This window comes from Heterodontus francisci, chromosome 17, assembly GCF_036365525.1.
Source record: "Heterodontus francisci isolate sHetFra1 chromosome 17, sHetFra1.hap1, whole genome shotgun sequence".
NCBI classification, from domain to species: domain Eukaryota; kingdom Metazoa; phylum Chordata; class Chondrichthyes; order Heterodontiformes; family Heterodontidae; genus Heterodontus; species Heterodontus francisci.
In genome coordinates this window covers 74148623-74170582 of record NC_090387.1, presented here as the reverse complement: position 1 = coordinate 74170582, position 21960 = coordinate 74148623, and the positions used below count along the sequence as shown (strand labels likewise).

The window sequence follows — 21960 nt, the reverse complement described above, 5'->3', positions numbered from 1 at the left end:
ACTCATTCAAACACTTGAAAACCTCACACCACACTTATACATTACACAGTCCTTTTTGATGACGAAATCCTTTGTGGTTAAAAGTCCCAAATCCTCCCAGCTGCAATGGGTTGGATCTCCCAGACTTTTCAAAAATCAATATTCTCGTTGCTCACTTCTCCAAGCACTTCTGATGTGGACAACCATGAATAATCTGATTTCCGGTGATCCCACTGGTGTTTCCTCCTCCGCAAACATCAACTTTCAAAACAGGTTCAGATCTTCACAGCCATTCACTGTATATCTTCAAAGAGCAGTTATCCCTCTCTCTCTCTCCAGCTACCACTACTGGGTGTCTTCGCTTACAGCTTGCCTTGAGGCCGCGATGGTTTCCCTTATTACAGCCTGCTTTGAGGTCACAACCGTTGATTTCTTCTCATACAGCCTCTTTGCCTTCAGCAAGTCTGTTAACTTTATCTGGATTCAGAAGTTAATAGCTTATTGTTCTGTTCCAAAATACAGAGCCCAGAAGTCTAGTTTCACAAAGTCCCTTGGGCCAGCCCGTTGTTCCCAGGTGCAAACAACTGCCTGGTACATTTACATTTTGTGAATTACCAACTCTTGTTTTAAGACCTGAAAGTCTGGGAGGGCAAAACCCGTTGTTCTTCTTATGACTGAGGCAGGAGGAGTGCACTGTCTTTCTCTAGTTCCACTTCCCCACAGGTAACAACCTACATTTAAATGTTTACCCAGTTACCGATACGGTCAATCTTTATCCCAGAATAAAATAAGCCAACCAGTTTTCTTTATTAAACAACAAAATTATCAGTTTATTATAAAACAAGACTTACCCAGTAATGAATTAACTCACAGATTGAAAAATGAAAGTTCCCTTTTTAAATACCCAACACACACATACTCAGACACACACTGGTTAAAGAAAAAATAAAGAAATTCTCTCTGTGCAGAGGTCTTCTACAAAAAGAAACAAAAAAATAGTTTGGCCAAATGCTTGCTAATTCCAGAAGAAAAATGGATGAGATATGTTGTGTCCCAAATATAGCATACATTCTGACATCCAAGTACATGAAGACGGCCCCTGGGATCTTTTCAAGAGCAGTTCTTTTCTGGCAGTGTCAAAATGTAATCTGGCACGCTTTCCAGGTGCTTCTCAGGAAAAATGCGGCATCAAGGGTTTTAGTTCTCACACTGGATTTGCAGTTTTTTTTTAAAGAGGTAAAGAAAGAGGAGCTGGGTGTTTTTCAGCAGGCTACAAACTCAACTGCTTTCAACACTGTCCACACCACAACTGAACCAAAACAATATCCCAAAAGTGAAACCTCCTGACCACCATAAATCTTGACATGTCACTTCTCTGTAAACATCTCCCCCAGGTCACCAAGGTCTCTGTTGTTTATTGAGTGTAAGGCATATGACATCCAGTAAAAGTTTGTTTTCAAACAAGCTCTCTCAGTGATTCTTGTAAAAAAAAATACATCCATGGAATCTTTTCAGTTTTCCCAAATCAATCAGTGTCCATAATTATAAAATATGAGTCCTCAAAATATTTAAAAATAGAAGCACTTTCATAACAAGGTGTTAGCCCTGTAGTCTCTGTTTTCAGAAGAGAGTCTTTGATCTGTATTCTCTGCCTAGTAACCTTTCGCAGAGAGCAGGTGAGGGCACCTGACCTTCTGGACTCCACCTTGAACTTTTAAAACTCACAATTTGTTTCAGACATAATCATGTTACAAGGTCCAGCATCCATAACAGGGAGATGTGGGAATTTGAAAAATTGGGAGGGGATGTGCTTGCCCATGAAACCCAATATTGTGACATCCGTTCTGGATTTTGTCAGTGACGGGTAAGGTCCGAGGCGGGGTTGCCTCTATGACACAGTGGGACTGCAATTTGAATTGCTGAGCAGGTACTTAATATCATTTGCATGGACCTCACTCTGATTTTATGAAGGGTTTCAAATTTTGTCAACACTGCACGGGGATCATGTGCCTTGTGATCCCCAACAGGTTAAAGGTGGCAGTACTAAGGCAAGGCCTCAGTGCCGCCCTGGGAAAGCAGCCATGTGGAGCATGGATGAATACAGGAAACAGAATAGAGGGAGTGGCAACCATTGCCTGACTGGTGCAGCCCTCCCAGCAAGGATGGACGTAGAGGAGTTGCAGCCATTGCAGCCTGGATGGGCGCAGATGTGTTGCAGCCTTCACGGCAAAGGTGGGTGCAGAGGGTTTGCAACCCTGATGGCAAGGGTGGGCTTCGTCTTGGATGGTGGCGTCTCTGCATAAGTGGGTACTGAGGGGCATTAGCCCATGTTCAGAGAAGAGTGGCCAGGGGAAGGTTTGAAAGACAAGGTCCTCTTTCCAGGGGCAACGCATGAGAGAGGAAGTGACCAGATTGCATGGATCTCATACAATCAGTCTTTGCAGACCCCACACTGCACAGCAGAGGCTCAGAGGGAGGCAGGGCCAGGCATTGACTGAGCAAGCTAGTGAAGATTAACTAGGAGCAACAGCAATAACAATGAAGAGTGCAGGAGGGCATGCCAGAAGCAGCACCGGGCATACCAAAAAATGAGGTGCCAATCTGGTGAAGTTACAACCTAGGACTACTTGCATGCCAAATAGAATAAGCAGCAAGCGATAGACGATAAGTGATCCCACAACCAATGAATCAGATCTAAGCTCTACAGTCCTGTCACAGTCAGTCTTGAATGGTGGAGGACAATTAAACAACTAAGTGGAGGAGGTGGCTCCTCAAATATCCCCATCCTGGGGGAGCCCAGCACATCAGTGAAAAAGATAAGGCTGAAGCATTTGCAAAAATCTTCAGTAGAAGTGCTGAGTGGATGATCCAACTCAGCCTCCTGCTGAGGTCCCAGGAATCACAGCTGCCAGTCTCCAACCAATCCAATTCATTCCACGTGATATCAAGAAATGGCTGAAGGCACTGGATACTGCAAAGGCTATGGGCCCTGGCTACATGCCGGCAATAGTACTAAAGACTTGTGCTCCAGAACATGCCGTGCCCCTTGCCAAGCTGTTGCAGTACAGCTGCAACACTGGCATCCAGCCGGCAATGTGGAAAATTGCCCAGGTATGTCCTGTGCACAAAAAGCACGACAAATCCAACTGACCAATTACCACTCCATCAGCCTATTCTCGATCATCAGTAAGGTGATGGACAGTGTCGTCAACAGTGCTATCAAGCGGCACTTGCTTAGCAATAACCTGCTCAGCGATGTTCAGTTTGGGTTCCGCCAGGGCCACTCAGCTCCAGACCTCATTACAGCCTTGGTTCAAACATGGACAAAATAGCTGAACTCAAGAGGTGAGGTGAGAGTGACTGCCCTTGACTGAGTGTGGCGCTAATGAGCCCCAGCAAAACTTGAGTCAATGGGAATCCGGGGGAAAACTCTCCAGTAATTGGAGTCATACCTAACACAAAGAAAGATGGTTGTGATTGTTGGAGGTCAATCATCTCAGTCCCAGGACATCACTGCAGAAGTTTCTCAGGGTAGTGCCCTAGGCCCAACCACCTTCAGCTGCTTCATCAATGACCTTCCTTCAATCATAAGGTCAGAAGTGGGGATGTTTGCTGATGATTGCACAATGTTCAGCACCATTCGCAACTCCTCAGATACTGAAGCAGTCCGTGTAGAAATGCAGCAAGACCTGGATAATATCCAGGCTTGGGCTGATAAGTGGCAAATAACATTCACGCCACACAAGTGCCAGGCAATGACCTTCTCAAATAAAAGAGAATCTAACCATCGCCCCTTGACATTTAATGGCATTACGATCGCTGAATCCCCCACTATCAACATCCTGGGGGTTGCCATTGACCAGAAAGTGAACTGGAGTAGCCATATAAACACAATGGCTACAAAAGCAGTTCAGAGGCTAGGAATCCTGCGGTGAGTAACTGATCTCCTGAGTTCCCATCTGCAAGGCACAGTCAGGAATGTGATAGAATACTCTCCACTTGCCTGGATGGGTGCAGCTCCAACAACACTCAAGAAGCTCAACAACATCTAGGACAAAGCAGCCCGCTTGATTGGTACCCCATCAATCACCTTCAACATTCACTCCCTCTACCACCGACTCACAGTGGCAGCAGTAATGTACCCTCTACAAGATGCACTGCAGCAACGTACCAACGCTCCTTAGACAGCACCTTCCAAACCCGCAACCTGTACCACCTAGAAGGACAAGAGCAGCAGATGCATGGGAACACCAAAACCTGCACTTTCCCTCCAAGCCACACACCATCCTTACCTGGAACTATATCGCCGTTCCTTCACTGTCACTAGATCAAAATCCTGGTCATCCCTTCCCAACAGCACTGTGGGTGTACCCACACGGACTGCAGTGGTTCAAGAAGGTGGCTCACCATCACCTTCTCAAGGGCAGTTAGGGATCGGCAATAAATACTGGCCTATACAGCAATGCCACATCCCATGAGTGAATAAAAAAAACAAGACCAAGTTGCACACACCCATGAAACCCCATCTACAATCAGATCAGCCATGATCTTGTTGAATGGCAAAGTAGGTTCAAGGGGCCGAGTGGTGTACTCCTGCTCCTAATTCGTGTGTTTGTATGATCTTCTTCACATGCTTCCGTGAGCTTCTATGAAGTGGTCCCCTTATGCTGGCAGCTGTGGTGAAGGCAGGCTGCTGAACATGCTGCCTCGTGGTCTGGGATGTCTTTGACAAGCGTTCTCTGGCTGCCTGAGACCTAGGGGCATCGGCTGGCTGAGGGATTCCTAGACAGGAACAGGAGCCTCCTCAGTCATTACAGCTACTGGATCTGGGGTCACAGACTGAGGGCTGAGGAGCCACTGTACACAGAGCATCCCAAAGGGAGCCCCCAGATGTGGAGGTCAGCCTCTCCTCCTTTTTAAGGCTTACTTGAACCTCCCTGCTGACCAGAGAAGGAGAGGCCCTGGAGAAGACTCCAGGCACCTGGTTCCCCTCTCACTTTGCCACTGCTGCATTGAGCTCATGGCCAAGGCAAGGTTATACAGGTCTGCGCACATCTGTGAGATCTGGCCTTCCAGGAGGGTCACCTCTCGATGCAGGAAGCTATGCACTCACATGCCTGAGACATGGCAGCACTCGTTGGCATGGATGGACTCCTCCATTGTCCATGCTTGACTGCACATTACTTCTAGCAGCTCCGCCAGATGTCCCCTTACCTCTCTCTGAACTTCGGCATGTTCTGTGCTGTCAACACCAAAGGCTCATCATCAGCCAGGGGCTGGGCATGGGCCAGGCCTCCCACAGTCCTCCAACTATCAGCGGCCTCACTTGTCATGGTCTCCGTCAGCTGCTCGGCCACGTGTGTGGTGCTCCCATCCATTTGTGACCCTGCATCTAAACCTGAGCACATATCCATTGACACTGAGAGTATCGGCACCAGTGAAGGGTGTAGGGGAACAGTGACAATGCAACATCTGAGGATTCTTCTGCCTCCTCCTCAGATGATGGGATTCCAGTGGCGGTAGTGGACAATCAACGCTCCGAGGCGCCACAATCTTCATGAGAAAACACAAACATTTAGGGGTTCTGCTACATAGATCTGCCCTTGCTAACCATGCGTGATGTGGTTCTCAAGAAGGGCAGTGATGGGAACGTGAACACAATGCCTCCTCATTCTCTTGGATGGTCCCCCATGGAGCGTGCTAGTTCCAGGGCCTGTTCCTCTGCCAGGGTCAGTTCTCGGATATCTGGGATCCCACCTCCAGTCTTTGCCCTTTCCTTGGGGTTGTACGCTGTTTGCGCCTGTAAGAGGAAAGAGGGACACTGTTAGTCTTTCCAAGGAGACCAGCAGGACACTTGTTCTGGTGGCAGCCTTTCAGCTCCTGATGGGGACTCCCAAATGCCTCCTCCTCACGTCCACTCTCAAGGGACGTGTGGGGGACAAGCTAGGGCAGAAAACCAGCTATTTTGTAGATGCAGTCATGCATTTGACATGATCAGCCCCTTGCCACCTTCTTTGCAGCCACTCCCTGAGCATGTTGGCTCCCTCCTGCATGACCACATGCAAGCCCCAAAGTTGAAATGGGTATGGAGGACTCACCTTGGCGGAGTGAAGGTGGTCATTGACCCTTTTGCGGCACTCGACCCAGTTTTGGAGAGTGAGTCCACGGCTGCTGCCCTCCTCTGCAATCTCCATCCAGGCTTGTTTGGTCAGACAGGAGGGTCTCTTCCTGCCGTCCCTTGGGAAGAGGACCTCCCACCTTTCTCATGGAGGTATTGCTAAACCATGAGGCCCCCCGGTGTCTTCTGCCTGACACGGTCCCTCTTGGCTCCCGGTCAGCTTCTGGCATTATGAGGCCTTGATCAACATCACAGCAACACAGGGTCTCCAGCCAAGGGGGTCAGCAGCACACCAGCACAGGGTCTACAATTAGCAGCACAGCAGCACAAAGGCAAACCAGCATTAAACTCACCAGGTGAAGCACAGGGATGGCAGTGCTTTAAATATGGTACCAGCACCTGCATTTGTCTCAGCAGACTCCACCATTGGCGCCTCGTTGCCGGGACCCATCCTCCAATGGGACGGGCCCCACTCCTCCTGCATGATCGCTGTTGGTGATCGTGTGGCGATGACACACACATCAGGTACCGCCGCCTGGACCTACGACGGGCTGATAAAATTCAGCCCATAGAGTTAACTTTTTAGGTCAATGACCTTTCATCAGAATGGGATTTCAAATTTCCAGCATCCGCAGTATTTTGCTTTTATAAACAAAAGGTGTGTCTACAGAAGGTGTGAATGGAAAAGCAGAATCATTACTAACAGCTGCCATCTATAATAAAATCAAAAAACACAAAACAAAATCAGAGCAGATGTTGGTAATGGAATTGTTGAACACAATATTGAGCCTGCATGGCTACAAAGTGCATAATTGAAAGATAAAGTGCTGTTCTCAAGCTTACATTGAGCTTCACTGGAAAAGTATAAGAGGCTAAGGATAGAGATTTCAGAGTGGGAGTGGAGCAGTGAATTAAAATGACATGACTGGAAGCTCAGGTCGCGCTTACAAATTGAATAGAGGTGTTCTGCAAAGTGGTCACCCAGTATACGTTTAGTCTGCCCAATGTAGAGGAGACCACATTGTGAGCAGTAAATCCAGTATACTAAATTGAAAAAAGTACAAGTAAATTATTTTTTCACCTGGAAGGAGTGTTTGGGGATCTGGATGGTGGCAAGAGAGGAGGTAAAGTGGCAAGTGTTGCATCTTCTGCACTTGCATGGGAAGGGGTAGGGGTTGGAGATGATTAAGGAGTGGACCAGGGTTTTGGAATGAGAATGGTCCTTTCAAAATGCTGAAAGATGTGATTGGTGCTGGCATCACCCTGGATGTGGTGGAAAAGTGAAGGCTGGTGTGGTGGAAGGTTAAAGCAAGGGGACCCCTATTGTGGTTCTGGGAAGGAGAGGAGGGGGAAGAGCAGAAGTGCAGAAAATAGCACAGACATGGTTGAGGGCTCTGTCAACCACAGTGGAAGGAAATCCTCTATTGAAGAAAAAGGAAGTACTGGTATGGAAGATGGCATCATTTGAACAGATACAACAGAAAAACTGGGAAAATAGAAGAGTCCTTACAGGAAGCAGGGTTGGAGGAAGTGTAGAACATATAAACATACAAATTAGGAGCAGGAGTAGACCACTCGGCCCCTCGAGCCCGCTTCGCCATTCAACAAGATCTGATTCTAACTTTGACTCCACATTCCCGCATACCCCTAAATAAACTTTCATCCCCTTGCTTATCAAGAATCTACCTACCTCTGCCTTAAAAATATTTAAAGACTCTGCTTCCACCACCTTTTGAGGAACAGAGTTCCAAAGACTCACAACCCTCAGAGAAAAACATTCTTCTCATCTCAATCTTAAATGGGCGATCCTTTAATTTTAAACAGACCCCTAGTTCTAGATTTTCCCACAAGAGGAAATATCCTTTCCACATCCACCCTGTCAAGGCTCCTCAGGATCTTATATGTTTCAATCAAGTCACCTCTTACTGTTCTAAACTCCAGAGGATACAAGCCTAGCCTGTCCAATCTTTCCTCAAAAGCCAACCCTCCTATTCCAGGTACTAGTCTCCTAAACCTTCTCTGAACTGCTTCCAATGCATTTACATCCTTCTTTAAATAAGGAGACCAATACTGTACACAGTACTCCAGATGTGGTCTCACCAATGCCCTGTATAACTGAAGCTTAACCTCCCTAATTTTGTATTCAATTCCCCTCGCAATAAGTGAAAACATTCTATTAGCTTTCCTAATTATTTGCTGAACCTGCATACTAACCTTTTGCGATTCATACACTTGGACACCCAGATCCCTCTGCATCTCAGAGCTCTGCAATCTCTCACATTTTAAATAAAATGCTTCTTTTTTATTCTTCCTGCCAAAATGGACAATTTCACATTTTCCCACATTATATACTCCATTTGCCAGATCTTTGCCCACTCAGTTAAGCTATCTATATCCATTTGTATCGTCCTTATGTCCTCTTCACAACTTACCTTTCTACCTACCTTTGTGTCATCAGTAAATTTAGCAACCATACCTTTGGTCCCTTCATCTAAGTCATTTATATAAATTGTAAAATGTTGAGGTCCCAGCACTGATTCCTGTGGCACACCACTCATTACATCTTGCCAACCAGAAAATGGCTATTTATGCCTACTTTCTGTTTCTGTTAGCTAGCCAATCTTCTATCCATGCCAATATGTTATCCCCTACACCATGAGCTTTTATTTTCCACAAGAATCTTTGATGTGGCACCTTATCAAATGCCTTCTAGAAATCTAAGTACAGTACATCCGCTTTATCCACAGCACATGTTACTTCTCCAAAGAACTCCAATAAATTGGTTAAAAATGATTTCCCTTTCACAAACCATGTTGACTCTGCCTGATTACCTTGAATTTTTCTAAGTGCTCTGCTCTAACGTCTTTAATAATAGCTTCTAACATTTTCCCTAAGACAGATGTTAAGCTAACTGGCCTGTAGTTTCCTGCTTTCTGTCTCCCTTTTTGAATAAAGGAATTACATAGTAAAGATATTTGTGGGAGTCAGTGGGCTTAAAGGGGATATTGCTCGATAGCCTATTCTATTTCTATTTCCAGAAATGGACATAGAAAAGCTAAGGAAGGGAAGAGTTGGAGATGGACCATGTGAAGGTGAGGTAAGGGTGGAAACTGGAGGCATAGTTGATGAAATTTTCCAGTTTGGGGGCAAAAGTAGGAACAACACCAATACAGTCCTTAATGTATCAACTAAAAACCTTAACTTCTGAATTTGAAAATATTCACAGTTGATGGTGACATTGAATTAATTAGGTTATTACTGTACCTGCCATCAACATTAGAATAACACTGCAGTGAACGAGGGCTGGATTTAATGGGCGCCTCCGGAGACATGCTAGGAGGTGGGGTGCCCATGGAATTGAGACGGGAGGCCGGGAGCAGAGGGCCCGTTGCCTTCCCATTGCACACAATTTTGTCAGGGGCAGGATCGGTCGACAACAGCCTTCCTGCCCAGAGGCCAATTGAGGCTCTTAAAAGGCTTATTATCAGCCACTTAAAGGCCTCTTTCCCTGCCCCCCACCCTCCCGCCACTGGCATTAAGCCGACGGTGAGGGGGGCCTCCACCATGCGGGGAGGTTGCCCAGTAAAACTATGCAACCTTCCTGCGAGCTTGGGGGGTGGGGGGGGGGAGGTCTCCTCCATGGGCAATCTGTGGCCCATGGAGAGCCCCTGCCAACAACCCTGAACTTCGCCCCATCCTCGTGCACTCAAAGCCCACCCTCCCCCCTCATCACCGGGGCCAGCCAGATTGGCCCCAGCAACCCCACCTCACTTACCTGGGGTCCTGGTCTCCAGCACTGGGCCTAATTCCCAGGCTTCCTGAAGTACTCGCAGTGGTCACCGCTCCCAGTGGCGCTGCAGATACTACGAAGCTTCCAGCCCTCTGCTTGGCCGGCAGCTCTTGGAAGTGAGATCCCCGTCTTTAAAGGGAGGGGATTCCGGCACCGGGCTGTAAATTCCCAAGCGCCGTTAAATAAAACCGGGAGGTGGGGGCTCCAAATGGCCGAGGTGGGGTTCCCACTATCCTTTCAGCCCAGTGCCGGGAGCCCCATCGGCTCCACTATATTCTGCCCAAAGTGTTTAGTAACAATATCGAATACAGCAGGAACCTAGTATTACAGAGGTACAAATAATTTACAGCTCAGAAACAGGCCACTGTGTACAACAGATCGAGCCTGTCCTCCCACCAACTCATCATCCTCTGCTATTTTTGGCACCTCCAAACTGATGCCACCACCAAACATACCATCCCCTCCCCTTTCAGCATTCTGAAGACACCATTTCCTCCTTGACATCCTCATCCATCTCTCTATCACCCCAACACCCCTCCCCGTCCCACAGCACCTTCCCATATTAGTATAGGAGATGCAACATCTGCCCTTTTACCTCCTCCATTCACACCGTCCAAGGCCCCAAACACCTTCCCGGTAAAACAGCAGTTTACTTGTACTTTGTTTCATTTTAGCATACTGTATTCGATGTTCATGTTGCAGTCTCCTATAAATTGGGGATACTAAATGCAGATTGGGTGACCACTTTGTTGAATATCTCCGTTCAATTCGTGAGCGTGACCCCGAGCGTCCAGCAACATGGCATTTAATTCTCCACTCCTCTCCCACTCTGACCTCTTTTCCTCTATTTTGTTTTGGTTTTTGTTGAGGGTTGGAAGTTGTTGGTGTTGATTCTACTTTTCCATTCACACCACCTCTGGACACATCTTTTCTTTAATTACTTGTCCCATTACCACACCCTTTTACCATGCACCATCATTCTTTTTGTGATTTAGGGCTGAATTTTATGAGGGGCTTCAGCACCCCGACATCGGGGTAAGAAGCAGGTCCTGAGCCCCCACATGCCGACAGTGGGACCTGCTCAGCAATTTTACCACCGGCAGACTCCTAATTGGCCGTCTGCGGGCCCACCGTCCAATTAAGGATGATGGGCAGGCTCCTGATGCTGCTGGGGTATGCAGGAGACCTGGAGCCTCCGAGAGGCAAGTTGAAAAAAAAAGTAAAATTCTTGGGGCCGAGGGTCAGAGGGGAAAATCCTCCGGGGAGATTGTTAGGGCAATGTGTGGCCTTCCCTGCCCTCGGCCCCCCGCTTTGGGCCCTGGAGCTTTGACCCACCCAGGCTGCCACTGAGAGGCCACCTTCATTGAGCTAGCAGCCACCCCGCAGTCGGCAAAATGCCGACGGCACTGTAAGAATGGCCCTCAATTGGGTCTTTAATTATGTTAATTGGCTGCCCGCGTCCTTGGAGCGGACAGTTTCTCCGCTTCAGTCCCGCTGTCGCTGTATGTTCTGACAGTGGGATCACATTGGGGTGCCGATCCGATTTTACCAGACTCCTGCCTCCCAGCCCACCTCCCAGGGACAGTAAAATCCAGGCGTTAATCTCTCCTGTCTTCGACCTTATCATAGACCTTTCCTTTTGTTCTTTCCTCCCCCCTTTTCCTATCTCAATATTTGTATTCCTGACACATCTTTTAACAGTTTCCAGTTCTAATGAAAGGGCTTTGACCTGAAACGTTAACTCTGTTTCTCTCTGCACTGATGCTGCCAGACCTGAATATTTACAGCATATTGTTTTTCTTTCAGATTTTCAGCATCTGCAGTACTTTGCTTTTGTACCAGAAAAATGGCTGTTTCCTAATGCACTAAAACTCTGGGCTTAATATTACAGGCATTTTGAACCAGGCCAATTGCAGAAATTTACTTAAACTGCCCTTTAATCTGGAGATGGAGCCATTTTAGTAAGTGAAAGGTGTTTGGTGCAGGAATCGACGCAGGTATAAAGGAGGCTAGGAGATTTGCTTATAGTGTAATTATATGTGTAACACACTTGCACCCAAGTTTCTTAGATTTTTTACGTTGAGCATTTGCTTTATGCTTTATTTGCATATATCCCTGGGCTCAAATACACAGGATATTCCAGATCATAATATCTGTACTTCAGATGTATTCAAATTTCAGTTGCTCCCACTGGTAAAGTTGCCATTAGTAACTCACCACATCCAAGGCAATTATATTTTTCACTTTGAGGATACACGGTGGTAGCTCCAACACTCCAATCTCTTTTTGTCTGAATAATAATAGTAACAACAATTTGCATTTATATAAGACTTTTAATGTAAGGAAAATGAACCACAAACCAAAGAGGCAGAGATTAGAAAGGATTAGTCAAATATATTGATTTTAAGGAGGGTCTTAAAGGAGGAGCGGGAAATGGAGAAAAAGAGAAGTTTTAACGCACAAGTTCCAGAGAGTGCGACCAAGGCATTTTAAAGCATGGTCGCCAGTCATGGGATTATGAGCTGGAGGCCAGAACCAGAGGAACAGAACTTGATTGGTGATGGGGGTGCATGTTTGTAGCTGACGGAAATTACAGAGATAGGGCAAGGTGAGGCCAGGGAGGGATGTGAATTTTAAATTTGAGGAGATGGGGGATATAGAGGTGATGTAGATCATTGTGGTCCTGATGGGTGAGCGTGATTTGATGTAGGATAGGATATTGGCAGCAGGGTTAGGACTAGCTAAAGTTTATGGAGGGTGGAGGAGGGGAAGTCAGCCAGGAGAGCCTTGGAGCAATTGAATCTGGAGTGATGAAGACATCAGTAAGGGTTTCAGTGGTAATTAGGCATAGAGGCAGGCAATGTCTGAAGTGGGATTATGCGATCTCTGTAATAGATGTACAGAGTCTAAAACTCAGCTCCAGGTCAAATTGGACACCAAGCTTTTGAGGAGCCTGAGTAGGGCCTGTAGTTGGTGGTGAAGGGCGTGGTATTCATGTCTGCGACCAAAGATGATAGTTTTAGTCATCCCAGTGTTCAGCTGGAGGATGTTAGTGCTTAGTCAAGCCTGAATGTCAAACCAGCAGTCCAAAGAAAGTCCTTACAGTCCGCTGATCAGTCTCACAGCACAACTAAATCAGGATCTTCCTCAGATAGCTTTTCAAGTCTGGTCCTCCAGGATGCGGATGTGGAAGTAATAATGTCTTGTCGATACCAAGCGATGCAATTGTCCCTCCAATGGTTAGGTCTTATCATCTCTCGAACCCACTGCTGTCCTGACAGTGTGGTTCCGCTGATAACTTTTCAGTCGCCAAAGACAACAGTAGCAACTTGTAACTTCCAAGAGTCAGCAACCAGAAAACAGGTTCCAATTGAAAAAGCTTGTCATTTTCACCAACAGCTCCCAGTTTTTTCCAGTTTAGCAATCCTGGGAGACTCTTTTAAAACTAACAACACCCAGCTCGCAGCTGACTTCCGTGAAAACCACACATCCTTTTTTCCGGCTTAACACTCTCTCTGGTGTTTTCTTGACAATCTCACACTGCTTTTTCCTTTGCTGGCTTAACACCCTGTAGAGACATTTTAACAAACTGAATCTAAAAACTCCAATCACATGCATCTGGTTAAAAAAAACTTTTTCCCTCAGTCACAAGTCTATTTGCTTGTCTAACCTGGTTTCAACTTGGAAAACCCCAGCTTCAAATCAGAGACTGTCTCAAAAACACAAACAGAAGCTGTACAGAACTCAGTTTACACATGAAGACTCCATAACAAAAGCAGTTAGTTCAACAATATACAGTTAATGGACTATTGCACAGATATACTTCATATTAAATACATATCTATACAAATAATCTTTCATATCACAAAAATATCTTAGTATAGCAGCTGGTGTTAAACACAATTTACAGATGACCAGTCATATATGTATGATGTCACCATATTTAGCAAAACAAATAATTGAGCACAGTGAAGTTTTGAACTAGATAATTTGGGTTGTTTTGAGCCAGCAAATCTGATCAAAACTATGTGAACGCATTGATATATTAAAACTATCTTTTTGTTGAATGGTCACACCTCATTGTTACCTTTCCTTGTTCTTCAGGAATCTCCCCCTTGCCATTATTATTTCAGTGTCTTTGGTGGGCATCACATACGTTCTGACAATTCTGGCTTATTACAGTGTGTTAGATGCAAATACCATTATCAACAGTAATGCTTTAGCAGTGGTAAGTGCATTATAATAATGATGAGTTATCCTGGTGCGTTCCTACTAAATATTTCAGACTGAACAAAGTGCCAGAAACAGCAATTTACAACTTTGTTATCTCAGGGCCATGGTTAATGAAATATGTGTTGTGAATGTTGTCGTTTAATGTGGATGTATAAAAAACAAAGTAAATATGTTGCATTGCTTACAAATTGGGATAGCTATTTGGAGAATCAAATTCTTTGCTGGGGTAGAGATGATAGATGAAAGGTAAGTGGGTTAACAACGAACATATGTATGGCCAATTTTATCTGGACTGGAGGCAGAGGCGGTGAGTGGGACTGGGCAAAATACCCAAGTATGGAGAATGAAAAAGTGATTCAGAATCTATATAAATGATTTGGATGTGGGGACCAAATGTAATATTTCCAAATTTGCTGATGACACAAAACTAGGTGGGAATGTAAGTTATGAGGAGGATGCAAGGAGGCTTCAAGGGGACTTGGACAGGCTAAGTGAATGGGAAGAACATGGCTGATGGAATATAATGTGAATAAGTGTGAAAATGTGAAGTTATCCACTTTGGTAGAAAAAAACAAAATGACAGTGTATTCTTTAAATGGTGAAAGGTTGGGAAGTGGTGATGTTCAAAGGGACCTGGGTGTCCTTGTTCATGAGTTACTAAAAGCTAGCATGCAGGTGCAGCAAGCAATTAGGAAGGCAAATGGTATGTTGGCCTTCATTGCAGAGGATTTGAGTACAGGAGTAAAAATGTCTTGCTGCAATTGTATAGAGCCATGGTGAGACCAGGGTGTATTATGTACAGTTTTGGTCTCCTTATCTAAGGAAGGATATACTTGCCATAGAAGGAGTGCAACAGATGTTCACCAGACTAATCCCTGGGATGTCGGGATTCTCTTATGAGGATTGAGGAAACGGCCTGTATTCTATAGAGTTTCGAAGAATGAGAGGTGACATCATTGAAACTTACAAAATTCTTACAGGGCGTGATAGGGTGGATGTAGGTAGGATGTTTCCCCTGACTAGTGAGTCTAGAACCAGGGGAATAATCTCAGAATAAGGGGTAGGCCATTTAAAACTGAGATGAGGAGGAATTTTTTCACTCAGAGGGTGGTGAATCTTTGGAATTCTCTACCTCAGAGGGCTGTGGAAGCTCAATCATGGAGCATGTTCAAGACAGAAATCATTAGATTTCTGGATACTAATGACATAAAGGGATATGGTGATAGCACAGCCAAGTGTGTTGAGGTAGATGATCAGCCATGATCTAATTGAATGGCGGAGCAGGCTCAATGGGCTGAATGTCCTACTCCTGCTCCTATGTTCCTATGGCATGTCTGGAGGAGAAGACGCAGGAGGGAAGATCCCAAAAGGGATAAAGAGAACAGGGAAAAAAAGGGGATAAAATTAATAGGCTCAGATCTTGGTAGGCAGCCAAATACTAATGCGACGGGACACAGAGGAAATTCAAGTTATAGAGGCATGGCACAGATAAGGATAGATATGTCCTGGTTGTAAACAGAGGATAGGGAGGGAACAATAAAAGAAAGTCTAAAGTTAAAATGGAGGTCCTGTGGCGAGATGAAGTTGACTTGTAGATAGGGTGGAGTCAGCTTGCAACATTGAAAAAGTAATGGCCAGGTTCAAATTATGAAGGGCAAGTGAGTCCAGGAGCTGTTTGAGGAGAAAAGTATCAATAGGCTCACTTCTGGAGGAACACCTGTGGAAATTGGAGTGTCGAGGACTGGTGGAGAGTTGGCCATGAGCCAGCACAGGTTGATCCAGGGGTCCAGTGCAGGTGAATAGTGGCCTCAGTGATTAGTGGTGCACATCAGCTGATCCAACATACTAGCAGAAGGATAAATGCGCTCAGCAGAAGTGGAAAGCAAGTGAAAAACTGCAAAACAGGTCAATTTTTTAAAAATTCATTCATGGGGATGTGGGCATCGCTGGCTAGCCCAGCATTTATTGCCCATCCCTAATTGCCCTTGACAAGATGGTGGTGAGCTGCCGTCTTGAACCGCTGCAGTCCATGTCAGGTAGGGACACCCACCGTGCTGTTAGGAAGGGAGTTCCAGGATTTTGACCCAACAACAGTGAAGGAACGGTGATATAGTTCCAAGTCAGGATGGTGTGTGGCTTGCAGGTGGTGGTGTTCCAACCATTTGTTGCCCTTGTCCTTCTAGGTGATAGAGGTCACAGGTTTGTAAGGTGCTGTCTAAGGAGCCCTTGGTGTGTTGCTGCAGTGCATCTTGTAGATCGTACACACTGCTGCCACTGTGCGTCAGTGGTGGAGGGACTGAATGTGTTTATGGATGGGGTGCCAATCAAGCAGGCTGCTTTGTCCTGGATGGTGTTGAGCTTCTTAGTGTTGTTGTAAATGCACCCATCCAGGCAAGTGGAGAGCATTCCATCACTGACTTGTGCCTTGGAGATGGTGGACAGGCTTTGGGGAGTCAGGAGGTGAGTTACTCGCCGCAGGATTCCTGGCCTCTGACCATTTGGCAGCAATGGAGCTGATTCCAGAGGAGGATGAGAACCAGGAGGAGAAGATAAGACTTATCTCAGTGTATTATATTTATCCTACATTAGTGTATTACAGTGTTAGTAATTAAAATTACTATTTTCCCCATGTGGGCATTATGCCACATAGTTGAAGGATATAAATTTGCACAAGCATTTGCTCACATATTGACTTTACAATTTCAGCAGTGTCTTGAATAGGTGATGATAAATTTAGGAGCATAGCCCCACAGAGAGGTTAGGAGAGGTAAATTCGAAGACTGGTTTGGTAGTGCATATCTTCTAGTGGATGGTTCAAGAGTGGCATTGACAGAGGATTAGAACTGGTTTGCCTGCCCATACTTTTGGCTGTGGAATGATTCTTGGTATAAGGATCTCTTGGAAAAAAAGTACATAAAATATACCTGCAGTGTGCTCTGGCCATCTTTAACTGCCATACTTCTGCTCTGTATTAGGAACATAGGAGCGGGAGTAGGCCATTCATCCCTTCGAGCCTGCTCCGCCATTCTAGATCATGGCTGATCATCTACCTCAATGCCATATTCCCTCACAATCCCCATACCCCTTGATGTTATTAGCAACTAGAAATCTATTGATCTCTGTCTTGAACTTACTCAATGATTGAGTTTCCATCACCTTCTGGAGCACAGAATTCCAAAGATTCACCACCCTCTGAGTGAAGACGTTCCTTCTCATCTCAGTCCTAAATGGCTTGCCCTTTACTCTGAGATTGTTTCCGCAGGTTCTAGATCCCACAGCCAGGGGAATCATCCTTTCAGCATTTACCCTGTCTATCCCCTTAAGAATTTTGTAAGTTTCTATGAGATCGCCTTTCATTCTTCAAAACTCCAAAGAATACAGACCCAGTCTCCTCAATCTCTCCTCATAGGACAATCTCACCACCCCAAGAATCAGTCTGGTGAACCTCAGCTGTACTCTCTCTATGGCAAGTATATCCTTCCTCAGGCAAGGGGGCCAGAACTGCACACAATATTCCAGTTACAGCCTCACCAATGCTCTATACAATTGAAGCAAGACTTCTTTGCTCCTGTATTCAAATCCACTTGCGGTAAAGGCTAACATACCATTTGCCTTCCTAATTGTTTGCTGCACCTGTATGCTAGCTTTCAGTGACTTATGAGCAAGGATACCTAGGTCCCTTTGAACATCTACACTTTCCAATCTCTCACCATTTAAGAAATACTCTGCACCTCCATTCCTCCTACCAAAGTGGATAACCTCACACTTGTCCACATTATATTCCATCTTCCATGTTCTTGTCCACTCACTCAGCCTGTCCAAATCCCCTTGAAGCCTCTTTGCATCCTCCTCACAACTCTCATTCCCACCATATTTTGTGTCCTCCACAAACTTGGAAATATTACAATTGGTCCCCACATCCAAATCATCGATATAGATTGTGAACAGCTGGGGCCCAAGCTTGTGGTACCCACTGGTCACAGCCTGCTAACCTGAGAATGACCCATTTATTCCTACTCTCTGTTTTCTGCCTGTTACCCAATCCTCAATCCATGCTAATATATTACTCCCAATCCCGTGCACTTTAATTTTGCTTACTAATCTCCTATGTGGGACTTTATCAAAAGCCTTCTGAAAGTCCAAATACACCACATCCACTGGTTCCCCCTTATCCACTCTGCTAGGTACATCCTCAAAAAACTCTAACAGATTTGTCAAACATGATTTCCCCTTCATAAATCCATGTTGACTCTGCTCAATCAAGTCGTTATTTTATAACTGTCCAGTAATCACATCCTTTATAATAGATTCTAGTATTTTCCCTACTACTGATGTCAGGCTGTAGTTCCCCGCTTTCTCTCTCCATCCTTTCTTAAACAGTTGGGTTACATTTGCAACATTGTCAACTCAGTTCCTGCTGAAACAGGAATCAGTAGCAATTTACAATGAAAACACAGGCTTAATAATACATTAAGAATTAAGGAATACAGAGGTACCTTAATAATACATTAAGAATTAAGGAATACAGAGGTACAGTGATATAAAAAAAAATCTTTTTCAATAGAAGTCTTAACAGGGGTGTAAATATACTAATTTAATTAGAAGTGGCAAAAATAGAGGAAAATTTACACCAAACCTATACGCAAGAACAAATTTAGATGTTCTAGAGTATGGACAAAAATATCCCACTTTCAACCTGGTCAAAGGGAGCCGTGGTCTTTTGGGGAAGGAAATTGGAGTAGAAACTGTATTTTGCCTCCAATAAAATAGGGTATTTCTAGAAAAATAAAGATGACCCAAGCTGAAATTTACACTGGACAGGTCACCTGTATGGAAATTTCTTTCTCATGTAATATAATGATTATTTTAGAAAAATAAAACTTCTGAATCAGAAAGTTATTTTACAGGTGCTCTGAGGAATGAAATGAATTTTTTGCCTTTTAGACATTTGCAGATGAGACCCTAGGAATAATGAAATGGATTGTGCCAATAGCAGTGGCTCTCTCGTGTTATGGTAGCCTTAATGCATCAATTATATTAGCTTCAAGGTAAGCTTACCTCCCAAAGCCTAGTGCATGCTGGGATAAATCTCATTACCATGGTAATGTTTAATATTATCCCTCATTGTTTATCTGCCTTTGATACATTTGTGCAAAATAGTGCACAATTTGTACCTATTAAAATGTACTTCACTAGTTCTATTAAGTTCCTCATTTCACAATTGCTAAAATTGATGTGTGTATAAAATTTATTTCACTTTGCATAGCATGTTCATTTTTCAAGCAAGTTCCCTCTTCACAGTTCTGCAGCATTACAGAAAACATTTCATTTTAAAAAAAATCCACACCCACATATCATTTTCTTGGTTGTAGAATTTAGAGGTTTAAGGAGGTTCAAAAAATTACCGAGCTCACGATTAAAACAGAACTAACCACAGTTAGACATTGTATCGCACCAAAGTGGCAATGGGATCTCTGCCACCATTCTTTAACTAACTAACGCCCCACATAGCTTTAGTATCTTATAACAGGTTCTCAGTTAACCCCAGTCAAATTTGGTAGCCCACAATCCAACAGCCACCAAACAATTAAATCAATGGGCAAGCACTGCAGTACGTCTGTTCTAGCTCCCTTATCATTTCTTTCTCAGTATGCTTGTTGTTGTGGGATATTGTTTGCTATAAATGTAACCAGTGGATCTTACCTATAGACTCTAAAAGTATTTACTGAGAAACCTCACAGGATCCAATTCTAAGTTGTACTCAGTGTATGTAAGCATTCAATCCCAAATATACATTCCCCATCTTCTATTATAGCCTTAGCTGTTTGACCAGTCTAACCTGTACATCTCTGAGTTATTTTTACTGGTACATTTTTGCTGAACGTATCCCACTTTTCTACTTTTGAATTGCAAGGGAAATGCAAGATTAGCCCTATCTCATGACATTTTACTTTATTGGCTTTGTGGATGAAAATTGTATGCAGCTTGTGCCTGATTTTGCAGTAAGGGCTTCTACCTTGCCAAACTTGCACACCTAGACACCGAACAGGAAAATCTAGGCCGTAAGTCTATGCAACATTTCTTGCTCATGTAACTGTTAAAATATTCATTAAATCCACAGCATGTCGAGATACATTACTATTAATCAGACAACTTGTATGCCATATTGGCGGCACAGTGGCGCAGTGGTTAGCACCGCAGCCTCACAGCTCCAGTGACCTGGGTTCAATTCTGGGTACTGCCTGTGTGGAGTTTGCAAGTTCCCCCTGTGACCGTGTGGGTTTTCGCCAGGTGCTCTGGTTTCCTCGCACAGCCAAAGACTTGCAGGTTGATAGGTAAATTGGCTGTTATAAATTGTCCTTAGTATGGGGATGTGGTAGGAATATGGGATTAGTATAAATTGGCACAGACTCAGTGGGCTGAAGGGCCTGTTTCAGTGCTGTATCTCTAAATAAATATGTAAAGCTTTTTTTTTCCACCAGTACAGATTATTTATATACAAGAGTTAAATATGTGCAAACAGACAACATACTTTAAAACTAGCAGGTACTGAAATTACACTCGCAACCATGTCTCAGTGCCCTAAACTTTACAATTCTAAAACACCCCATATTCAAGAATGCAATTAGTCCAAAGGAATTTATAAGGTCTTTCTCTTGAGTAAAATCAATGCAATATGGCACCAAAAATGTAATTCTTCTACAACCATGGTTGTGTTGACGTTTGCCCATCAGTTCCTGTATCAAATCAAAATGATTAAAAGACATTAAGTCCATCTAAGAAAAAACTTGCATTTATACAGCACTTGTCATTTTCACAGGGTATTCCACCATTCCACAAATAAATAATATTAAAATATATTCACTTTTTTGCAGCAGCCAATTGACAAAGAAGAAGATCTCACAAATAGCAACAAAATGAATGACATATAATTTGTTTTGGTGGTGTTGTTTGAGGGATGAATGGTGGTCAAGGTTTGAGAAGAACTCCCTGTTTTTCATGGGAATACCATGTGATCTTTTATGTCCCACCTGAGCAGATACATGGGGTTCCAGGTCTTGTTCAAAAGGTTGCACACTCCCTCAGTGCTGCATTGAAGTATCAGTCAGGGTTATGTGCGCAAGTCTCTGGAGTGGGGCTTCAATCCACAAACTTATAATGTAAAGATGAGAGTACTACTCACTCTGCTGAATTGCACAAAGTTTCCTGTTGCAACTATATTCCTGCTGAGGAAAAAGCAGACCACTTCAACTCAATTCACTTGTAACTGGTAGCAACTCGGTGAGGTGTACTAGTTGCAGATTTTTAAGTTGAATTTGAAATACACATTTAAGTGAAACACACTTCTAATTACTAATCACAACCAACTTTCTAGCCCCAAACTTCAGAGATCACTACTGGATGGAAACCATCGATAAAACAACGTAACAATAATGCAGCATGACCCATTGGGCAGAGAAAGACATCAGCATGGATCATAAATCACACACTTACAATTAAATACATGTATTTCAAGTCACTTTCCAAGCAATAGAACGAGGTGAAAGTTTATGCTTCAAAATAAAACTGGAAAATTAATCCACTTGAATCTCTATCTTCTGTCTCCTATCCATATGTACCACAACCCTTTATGAACACAATTGGCTATGTTTGAAAATGGTAAAGTAACAAAATAGGATCACATTTATTTCTGGGTTGATCTGGTTGAATGCTGGATTGCACAAAGACATTGAAGTCCCTGTTTGGTTTCTATGCAGCATTACAAACCAACATTCCTTCAGTGGCAGCAACAGTATCCATTTGTTGTTTGGGAGAAAGGATACTGCCAGCGTAGTCACCT

General features: G+C 44.2%; 2 protein-coding genes across 3 annotated transcripts in view; one reads left to right on the top strand and one right to left on the bottom strand.

Annotated features, from left to right (window-relative positions):
* Window positions 1-21960, top strand: part of LOC137379062 (Y+L amino acid transporter 2-like) — a 155107-nt gene that overhangs the window by 111631 nt on the left and 21516 nt on the right. For both annotated transcript variants that reach the window (XM_068049681.1, XM_068049680.1), the window contains exons 5-6: window positions 13992-14115; window positions 19065-19168. In XM_068049681.1, the coding sequence (XP_067905782.1) occupies window positions 13992-14115; window positions 19065-19168 (228 nt within the window). The remainder of the gene's footprint in view (window positions 1-13991; window positions 14116-19064; window positions 19169-21960) is intronic.
* slc7a6os (solute carrier family 7 member 6 opposite strand) overlaps window positions 13347-21960 on the bottom strand; it is a 73988-nt gene continuing 65374 nt past the window's right edge. The window contains exon 6 of the mRNA XM_068049685.1: window positions 13347-13455. The gene's annotated coding sequence lies outside the window, so the exon portion shown is untranslated. The remainder of the gene's footprint in view (window positions 13456-21960) is intronic.